At 47.4% G+C, this 10442-nt stretch overlaps 1 protein-coding gene across 1 annotated transcript; it reads right to left on the bottom strand.

The window, feature by feature from the left end:
• Nucleotides 1-1215: 1215 nt before the first annotated feature.
• On the bottom strand, nucleotides 1216-9119 carry MRPL42 (mitochondrial ribosomal protein L42). Its single transcript, XM_010150419.1, has 5 exons — nucleotides 9038-9119; nucleotides 4999-5062; nucleotides 3931-4015; nucleotides 2569-2732; nucleotides 1216-1261 (listed from the first exon to the last, which is right to left on the bottom strand). Exons 1-5 carry the CDS (start codon nucleotides 9117-9119, stop codon nucleotides 1216-1218), a joined length of 441 nt encoding a protein of 146 aa, XP_010148721.1.
• Nucleotides 9120-10442: the final 1323 nt, after the last annotated feature.

The following is a 10442-nucleotide window of genomic DNA, read 5'->3' as shown; positions in this document are numbered from 1 at the left end:
GCATAGCAAAGCACTAAATGCGAGATGAAAGCTTCTCATTTACTATGCGGTGTCGGTACAGGCACCATGAATGGATGAAAACACATCTGTTGTATTCCACATTACTAAAAACTATCTTACGAGTTATATTCTGGGCAGGAAAAGTAATTGTTTTCATGCGACTGAACGTGCAGAGTAGGCAGCGATCCTTTTCACAGGCACAACAGACCTTCCTTCCCGATAGCACGTTTGTCGTCACGCGAGCAGCACATCGTTTAATGTGGAGCCAAAATCACTTGGCTGATGAGGGCTCAGACATGGACTCGGGTGTCTTACAAGCCCAACACAGTAAGCAAAGCCATTTCATGCTCTGCCATGACAAACTGGTATCGGCTTCTTGGCATTTGGACTTAAAATGCATTTTTTAAAGTAACACCAGGATAAACACTTGGACTGGCTTTATGTAACATTTTCCAGAAGCGGTTAAGGGCAGTCTTTTTACACACATCCAACACTGCTTTTTTCACAATTAAAGGAAACTCGAGGAAAAAACCTTATTTAGGAATAGCTTTACATGTTCTTTATGCTAAGGATGACCAGGATTAGAGACTCTGTGTGGTCCTCAACTCCTGGCGAAACCTGCAGATGACATGCTGGCAAAATGACTAACACAAGATCCAAGAACCTTCCCAGCTCACCTAGGTTGCTGGGGAAGGGAAATGCAATCAAAACGTATGACATGGATGGGATAATTATTTTCTGGTTATTTATAAGGGCCTGCTAAGACGACTTAGCACAGCCGCAGTATCTCTGCAGAGGCACAGTGCCCCCAGCCAGCCTGTTCTATCAGAAGACTGATGCCTCACACGGTACATTGGGGTGTACTAAACCCCTAAAAAGGAAAAGGAAAATGAACCCCCAAAACAAGACCAAACCCTAAAGTGTCCCGTTCCAGACTTCCCATTTTGACAGAGCACTTCTCTGCATCCGCTTCACCTGTTACACCCAGCTGTATGACCAGCACATCCACCGACTGTCCAACAGCCTCCACTGAATCCTTCCTTCAGCGGTGCCGTTCTCTCGTTTCCCTGCCAACTAGCTGAAGCAGAAAACAACAGTCAAATTCAGTTCCGTGTTTCCGTTACAGCACTCACGCAGGACTCTAAGCATCTCGCTTTCCCCAGTTTTTATTTCCCATAACGATTAATAGTGACGTGCTTGTGAACAGGAAGTTAACTATCGGTCTTTGGGAGGATTAGGATTCTTGCGTCTTCTGTGATACCTACAAGAAAAGAAGGCTGCGGTGAATGTGAGCTCCAGTCTCTGATTCCCCCGGTATTCTGCCTCCGCTGAGTGATCTGAGGTTCCAGAAGTAAGCACAACGTGAGACACGCGAGCACAACCCATCACCACTTGTCTCTGTTGTTTGTGGGGTTACATAATGCTACTCATTTCTAGTGCTGCATCTGCTACAAGCACGCAATAATCCAATCAGTCCCACAGCTGAATAGGTACAAAGGCTGCTGTTTGCTCTTAATCCTTTGTGTGAGGTTAATTTTATTACATGGTCAGCTTTTCCTTTGGCTGAAATGATTGCGGCAGAACAAAGAGACGATGTTTAAAGGAGTTACGCCAGGCTATATGTAAAACAGTGTAATCTGTTTCAGACAAACTAAGACCCAAGCTCCTCACAACAGAAATGATCCCTACTGCCCTCTTAATTACCTGCCCTAAACCAAGGAAGATCCTGTTTGATGCTCATTAAAGTGACAGCTACCCTTTGGCCATGGAAAGTTCTACTATTCCATCCTTTTATCTACTCCCAAAACAATATCATTAAAATGTTTTCTGTGGACAAATCCCCAAAAAACCCCACTCTGCCTGTCTCAAGGCTCCACAGCTATAAAATCAGCAGCTAACAACAGGTGTAGTAACAGGCACTGGCGAGTCGACACAAGCCAGAATGCCGTCTGTTCCCATTACTACAGCCGAGGGGATGTGGTTCCTCTAGGCTCAGCCACTGGCACCTCTCCTCCTCCTCCTCGCTGCAGAATGCAGGGCACACCAAGGGTGCTTTTCGCCATTTCAGATGAAGACCCTCCGCCACCCTTCAGTCTGAGGATCACCCCGGCAAGGCTTTTTTCCTGAGAAGCTGTTAAGGAGCAGACAGCTTGGGTTGGAACAGGATGGTCTTTAAGGTCCCTTCCAACCCAAACCACTCTGTGATTCTATGTTTCCAGGGTGCGTTTGGCTGTGCCCGCTGAGGGTGCGTTACACACTAGGTCCCTCTTATGCGACTCCAGCAAATCACCTGAACCAGCAGCTGACTAGATGGCATGAGAAACTTCTGCTGTGACACCTCTTGCCAGAATCAAGTCGCAAAGGCTACCAAAGGGGCAGCGTTGAAACAACCCTACAAAACACAGCCTGCCCTTTACACAATGCTGCGGTTCGGCTGTTAGGCAGCAGCCCACGTGCTAACAGCATCTTGTCTCACATGACTTCCCTGAGGTTGAATAAGGTCATTAAACTATTCCTGTATTTCCCTTGACCTCCAGAAGGAGCAAACACTGGCAAGAAAATACTTACTGTCCCACGGGATACCAGCGGTGTTTGGTTGTGTAAAACATTTTGCTGAGCTCTTCAATTGTAGGGCCATTGTTGTTCTTCAGCTCTTTTTTATTCAATCTGGACTTCAAAACTTGATCAAGGGTCTCTTCTTTATTATTCACCGGATCTGGCCGTGGTACAGGCTACAAAAACAGTAAGGTACATAGTTCCTTTTTTTGAGAGGATCAAAAAGCCATGCTACACAGACAGCATTACGGTGTACCCGTAACAGCTGAAACCAGAGGAACGCAGAAGAACGCCTGTAACTGTAAAGGCTGCTTACCACCCGCCGCGAACAAAGCCACACCGCCGTGGAGCAGGTGTCTACAAACAGCTCATTACGCCAGGCGCTCCAGCTGACTGCCCTACCCCTGCTGTCACCACCACTGCTGACCTCATCCTTACAATTCCCCAGCTGAATCATAAGCTTCCGTTCTGCTAACACAAAAGGACTCGTCCTATTCCTCTTTAGGAATTAATGCAGTGACGATCGTCATCGCTAACAAAGCTTTTCTGTGATTTGTACCTTGGAGAAGAATGTCGCTTCTCATTCGCTGTGCAGCTGCCAAGCCCAAGACGTTTGTTCTCGACCTGAAACCTAACCCCTAGCACTGTTACAAATATTTTTCCTTGGTTTAGCCTTTCACACCTGTTTTTCCCAAGAGACATGCAACTGGTAAATCTTAAAGCACCGATACCATAACTTGGGGGCAGTGCGCGCTGCGAGTTTGCAGCAGAGAATTTTCACACTGGGTACTTCAGCAAGGTAGCTGCCCTCTGCAGTACTCTGCTAGCGCATGAGAACCAGCAGTGCAACCAAAAAGCCTACACTAGAAACATTTATCTGTAAAGAACACACTGAAAATACTACTGATGGGTGAAAGTTCAATTATTTGAGGTTTTCTGCGGTGGTTACGAACCGGGCGGGCTGAATGGCACTTAAAGCTGGAGTTGGACACAGCAGCAGCAGTTCTGTACGTCCGCTTGCCCGGACTGCTGCATGTGCACCCAGCAGGACGTGTGAACCGTACCCGGCTTCTCCAGCACTCCCCCTGAGGAACACACTCACAGACAGACCGCAGATCCCTCTGCAGCGCCAAGTCTTTCTGTTTCAGTTGCAGTGCAATACCCCAGCATTTCCTCCTCTGCAACTTTCCCTCCATCCAGTTAGGAGTAGGGTCCTCCTCATGGCAGCAGCTGTGCTCACTCACCTCTCAGACACGCTGATCAAAGCACCTCCGTATTTCCAATCAAAAAAGGGTGCCCTGAAGACTCAAAATGTTACGACCTACTCGTGCCTTGACAGGAGTCAGGAACAGAGACGCGTACACTGGGACGTACTTTTGTGTGCTCGTAGGGAATCTCAAGCGAAGGGTGGTAGCAGACAATTGTCTTCAGATCTGATGTCACGGCAAGTTCCACTTTGCTACAAAAATAAAAACGGACGCTCTTACATATATCCTTTACAATTTTCAGAAATGCTGAGCACTGAGCAGCCCGAGTCCCAAAGGAAACCGGATTTGACCCTGCAGGGATGAAGCTTTAAGAATCTTCTGTAAAATAAACCCCTATAAAATAAGGGACACAAATACTTGATCTGAACGTCCCTTCCCTCCCGCCCCCATCCATCCTCATGTTTCTTTTTTGGATGGACAGGAAAATAGGGCTAAAATAGAGTATTAAAAATGGCTGGAAATATGGGTTGGAAAAAAAAAAATCTGTAGCAGTTTGGATAATTGCATATAGAACTGTAGCAGCAGATGGGGATAATGATGTCTAGGACAGCATGCCTTTACAAGAAGCATGGCACCTCCAAAAGAAATAGGGAACAAAGCTCTGTCTGGGGTTCCAGCTTCTACATTTGGTAGAAGCTGATAAGCACAACGAACGAAAAGTCCTACTGCGAGGTTCCTTAAGGGAATATGACTTTTCTCTCTCTCCTTCCCCTGACACATTAGCTTCCTTAAACCCTGTATGACAGAGATCCTGTATTTCTCACTGCATCTGCATCGTCTTTTCTGGTTTCTACACAAGTTTCCCATGCAGCAGCACGGAAACACCTGGACTTTGTCACAGCAACTAACGTCGGTGAAGATAACTGCGCTGAGCTACTTTTGCTCCTCCACAAACAAAACTGCAGGGCACTGGGGTCACCATCGTCTGTAGAACGAGTCCTGCGTGGTTTTGCATTACGCTTAGTTTTTGACATACTAACTTCACAACCGCTATGATCAGAAATAGTACTTTAGGTAAAATTATCACATATAGCCCAAACTGGCAGAGGATGTATCTGATACCATTATCTGACAAGTAATGATAAGGTATCAGATAATCAACTTCCTGCCAGAGCAAGCAGCCCTGGAATAAACATCACATGCCAAGGCCACACATCAAAGCGCATTTAAGTACCAGTTGTAGTCTTCAGGGAGAAGCGAGTATGTAGATTTACTGCAAGCAGGATACACAGCTCCATCTGCAAAAAAAACCAAAACCGAGTAAGGAACTCTAATGTGAAAAGAAGCAGAGATGTGTCAAATTTAAGAAAGTTTACATTTTCATTCTGTTCTAAGGCTTATAGTTAGGAGGTTATAATCATACTCAGATTCAACAAAACCCAAATACTGTCTCAACAGAAGTTCACTTTACTACCCAGACTGCTAGTGCAGTCAGAAAATACAGTAGGCGGCTGTCCTGGTTTTGGCTGGGATAGTTATTTTCCTCCGAGTAGCTGGTAAAGTGCTGTGTTTGGGATGGCACAGAGGGGGGTGGCTGAAATGTAAGTATGGGCAGGCCTGGCAGGTTGACTACATCTCTCTCCCCAAAACCCAGCAGGGCAAGTGCTCACAATGGTGGAAGCAACCACCAGATGGCTGGATGCTACTGCCCGAAATACCATCGTGGGCCTTGAAAGGCAAGTCCTGTGGCAACACGGCACCCCAGAAAGGACTGAATCAGACAACGGGACTCATTTCCAAAACAGCCTCATGGCCACTTGGGCCAAAGAGCAAGGCACTGTGTGGGTGTATCACTTCCCCTACCACGTACCTGCCTCTGGGATGGTCAGAGGATGCAATGGGCTGTTAAAGACCAGCCTGAGAGCAAGGAGTGGTGGGACATTCCAACACTGGGATGCACATTTGGCAAAAGCCACCCGCTTAGTCAGCACTAGGAGATCTGCCAACCATGCTGGCCCTGCCCAAACAAAATGTTTACGTACTGTAGAAGGAGATAAAATCCCCCTAGTGCACATTAAAAATGTGCTGGGAAAAACTGTCTGGGTTACTCCTGCCTCGGGGGCACAGGCAAACCCATCTGCGGGACTGCTCTCGCTCAAGGACCTGGGCGCACTTGGTGGGTGATGAAGAAGGATGGGGAAGTCCAGCGTGTTCCTCAAGAGGATCTGATTCAGGGTGAGAATAGCCAATGATTTGAGTTGTATGATGTTACTTGCTACAGAATACTGGACGCCATCCCTCCTACAGCTGCTACATGCCACATCGACAGTATTGCAGCAGGGATCACCCAGGTGAATGAAGAATGGACTTTGGTGAAACCAAGCGAAGCGCGGTGGTGATGGAACCAGAACTGGCTTCGGCACGCAAGAATCCAACACTACACACCATCTCTCCTGCCCCAAAGGCTGTTAGGACAGGTGGAGCCCAACATCATGGACTACATAAACCCGATGGACATTGTAGAGGGATGGCCCACAGCCTAAGGGAACGGCATCTCTGCGTGTATATCCATCACAGGACAGGAAATAACTGGAACGTATTGGAAAGCGTGGGACCTGGGCATGATGTAGATGGTTTGGAATAAGGGGTGGATACTGTCCTGGTTTCAGCTGGGAGAGAGTTAATTTTCCTCCTAGTAGCTGGTACAATGCTGTTTCGGACGTAGCATGAAAACAGTATGATAACACACTGATGATGTGGTTGTTGCTACGCAGTCCTTACACTAAGTCAGGGACTTTTCAGCTTCCCATGCTCTGCCAGCCAGAGGGTGCACAAGAAGCTTGGAGGGAGCACCACCAGACAGCCACGCAGACTGGCCAAAGGGACATTCCATGCCCTGTGACATTATGCTTGGTACATAAACTTGATACAGAACCGGGGGGGGGGTCAGCCAGGGGGCAGTGATCGTAGCTCAGGGACTGGCTGGGCCTCAGTCAGCGGACGGTGAGCCATTGTATTGTGCATCACTTGTTTTGTACATTTTATCGGTAGTATTTTCTCCTCCCTTGCTGTCCTATTAAACTGTCTTTATCTCAACCCCTAAGTTTAACCCTTTTTTCTCCCTGATTATCCTCCCCCATCCCACTGGGGGGAGGAGCGAGCAAGCAGCTGTGTGGTGGTTAGTAGCTGGCTGGGGTTAAACCAGGACAGAAGCTGTGGCCTACATTTACCTCTCCAATTGTATTGTTTCCCTAAGAAAAACAACAGTGTGGGCAAAATACCTATAAACACCATTACAGCATTACTTTAGGACTTAGAGGGAAGATGATCATTTCATGCATAGCAGTATTTATTTATAATAAGAATCAAATACGTGCTTCGCTGGTGACTGCTGTAGGTGCTACACAAACACAAAACTGCAGTGTCCTGGCTGCTGTAACACGAGAGGACTTCGTCCCTTTCCCCACGCTCCTGTCGCTCCAGGGAAAGCAGACACAAGAACCACAAGCAGTGAAGAAGGCCAACGGCATCTGGGAGTGTATGAAGTGGACTGAGGGGAGGGATCATCGCCTCCTCCTCAGCACCTGTCAGACCACATCAAGGTGCCACGGCCAGTCTGGGGCCCTTTAATAACGGATAAGCTGGAATGAGTTCAGCGAGGCCCGCCAAGATGTGGGGAGGGGCTGAGGGGCTGGAGCTGGCTCAGCCTGCAGCAGAGACCATTCTGGGGAGACCCACCAGCAGCCCCCAGTGACTCTGTAAGCGGACTGGGGTTATTGAGGACACAGAGACAGTCTGCTCATAGCAGTGCACGGTGGGGGCCATGAAACAACACCGGCGAGTTGCAATGGGAGGCGCTGCCTGGGTATGTGGAGAAACGCTTTCCTCCCGAGGACAGCCAACCAGCAGGACTGGGGCCCGGGCAGGTTGGGGCAGCCTCTGTCCTTGGAGACTTCAGAGACCCAGCTGGACAGAGCCCCGAGCGACCCGGTGTGACTGCAGAGCCGAACCTGCCTTGAGAGCAGGCTGGACCCCAGACCACCCAAAGTCCCTCCCAGCTGAGCCTTCCCACCATTCCATTCCCCTTTCTTCACAGAATCATAGCATCACTTAGGCTGGAAAAGACCCTTAAGATCACCGAGGCCAACCACAACCCTGATATAAGGGACTGTTACTCTCCAACACCTACACAGGAACCACACCGTGGGCCTCTTGCCTTCCACTACCACACAGGCAGGCATGCCTGAGGTGGGCCTGGGAGGGGCCGGAGTTGACTTTTACTGGCAAACTGCCAGATCCTGACACAAATCCACATGCAAGTTTCTGAGGCCAGGGAAGCCTCTTCTAGCACTACACCAAGAACAGAATTCCGATCACAAGAACAAAGCCTGAGTATGTTCTGAGCCTCCTGTCCTCACATAAGCTGTAAAAAGGTTTCAGCCTCGTTATGACATGCTATTTCACATAGACCATCTCCAGTGTTAATAGAAACAGGATTCTTCTTGGCTGTGCATAATGGGGAGGGGGCATTCAGTGTGTCAGAATTCGGAACCAAGAAGAAACTTTTGTGTAGGTGTTTTCCTCTCAGAAATATTTTAGGTGTAAAATTTTTTTTAAATTTAGATATGACTAATACCTTTAAATGTATATATTAAATATAAAATTCTTAAACTTAGTTCCACGCTTCAGCTCGTCTAGTTAAACCATTCTTTGTTACTAAGAAGCAGAATTTGGGTAAAATATTACTGCAAATAATGGTTCTTATTTCTTCCCCTCCTCGCCCACTAACCTCGACAGTGTAACACGTCCATTACGTTTTCTCAACTCCTGCCTTTTCTACCACCTTTTCTATTTCCCCGTCATCTTTCTATTGACATCTAAGAGCCACAGCCAAATCTTATTATTTAACATAGAGAACAAGTGAAACCAGGCAACAAATCTTCTTAGATTTTTGTCTGTGTCTTTCTCACCACTGTCTGTAAGCCAGAAAAAAAAAAAATTAAATCTTCACGTATAATCAGTAGTAAGAGGGATGGTATTAACAAGCCAATAAATAAATTAGAAGAGTGTCATACGTGGACCATTGAGGCTTTAAAAGGAAAAAAAACAAATTAAGATATGTTTTAATTGTTAGCCAAGAACACAGAATATCAGACTTGATTCCGTTCAAATAAAAATTCACTTCCACGCCTCCATTACTCCAAAGAGTACAGGAAAGAGGCGCTCAAAGGGCAGATTTAATGTAGGACTTTTGTAATTTTGTCACTACTTACTCTGCAGCGGGGCCTGCTTACAGGCTGCCACCGAACGCATCCAGAGGAAGCTGGACCACGCATGTCTAAGCGATGTCGCCATGCTGACAGCAGAGGGGAAGCCGGTCCTGGGCAAGATGGAACGCAGACGGACACCGCAGCCTTTTTTCTACCAAACACCCTCTGAAAGAAACCATTTTTGTAACTGTTCAGGGTACAAAAGACCAGCAGTTTAATTTCTTGAATATCTTAAGGATAAATAAGGTTTATGCAGTATATTCTTCACTGTGTGCCAGTTGTTTAGAAGTCCCTGTCATTTAAGGTACTGACATCTGCCTCCTGCCCCATCAAATGTGGTACAAGACTCTATTTACTGAGAAGCACTCTGTGAGGGTGCATCATGAGCGTTAAAAAAAGTCTGGGTCTTCTCACGGGTTTTTTCACTGGTACCCACCCATCCAAGTCTTACATCCCTCCTCCTGTGCATGCCACAGAATTATTCCTGAAACATGCTTTTCTTGCTCACGACGTAAATGTCATCACCCGGTATAAAACCAGAAGTGCTTACGAACAACACCTGCTGTAGTTAACAAACTGTCTTGGTTTCATCTGTCTCAAAAGCGATACACCTTGAAGTGACGAAACACTCCCCAGAATCCCTTGAGTATTACCCCACATTTCACAGAAGCAGTAAAACACAGGTAAACACCCCAAGTTTTCATTGTCTACGGAAAAAAAAACTTGCTTTGGGGAGAAACTTCCGACGATGCTTAAACCAACCGTAACTGGAGGTGGTTTAAAAACACACTCATAAAAGAAGAAACAAACAAGATCTTTCTGAAGCTGCTTCATGTTTAGCGCTTCAGACCACCACCAGAAGTGTACATTTTCCAATTCCGAGAAGTAATGATTCACCATTTTCTCCACCTGCGTCGTGTTGCCGAAGCTACCGAACACAGATCTACAGAGCTGCTCAGAACTTGCCTTTGGAAGCTCGGTAACAAAAACGGTGAGAGGAAGGCGGCGGATCTGCCCTGTCAAAGGACGGTGTTCAAGCACCGGCCCGTTCTCAGCCTCACCCCACCAACCACCAGTTTACATCGGGGTATTCCCATCCTGAGACAGCGCGCTGAACACTCCTAAAGGTCTTGTCAGCGACGAGCTGCGATAGGCAACCTGTCGCGTCTATTGCTGAAGAAAATATTCGGCTTAAACAAAAAAAGTCGCTACTCCGTCAAAGCAGCAAAAGCGTGCCCGTTATAAAACCGGATCTGCCGGCTACTAAAAACCCCGAGTGAGAAACAGCGACGGAACCTCTCGGGGAGTACATACACTCTCTCCCTCGGGCGCACTTCGAGGCCTCGCTCGCGGTCCCCTGCATCGTTAACACAAACGCTCGGCCGGGCGGGGGCACAGCGCGACCCTC

Source organism: Eurypyga helias, unplaced genomic scaffold (genome assembly GCF_000690775.1).
Source record: "Eurypyga helias isolate BGI_N326 unplaced genomic scaffold, ASM69077v1 scaffold624, whole genome shotgun sequence".
Taxonomy (NCBI): domain Eukaryota; kingdom Metazoa; phylum Chordata; class Aves; order Eurypygiformes; family Eurypygidae; genus Eurypyga; species Eurypyga helias.
This window is presented reverse-complemented; position numbering and strand designations above follow the sequence as displayed.

What these genes read in the sequence shown, in the direction of transcription:
- MRPL42 (XM_010150419.1), bottom strand. Translation starts at nt 9,119, where the DNA reads ATGGCGACATCGCTTAGACATGCGTGGTCCAGCTTCCTCTGGATGCGT. An exon ending in TTCCCTACGAGCACACAAAA is followed by an intron (nt 2,733 to 3,930) that starts GTACGTCCCAGT and finishes CTGTTTTTGTAG; the next exon opens with CCTGTACCACGGCCAGATCC. An exon ending in CGCTGGTATCCCGTGGGACA is followed by an intron (nt 1,262 to 2,568) that starts GTAAGTATTTTC and finishes CTTTTCTTGTAG; the next exon opens with GTATCACAGAAGACGCAAGA.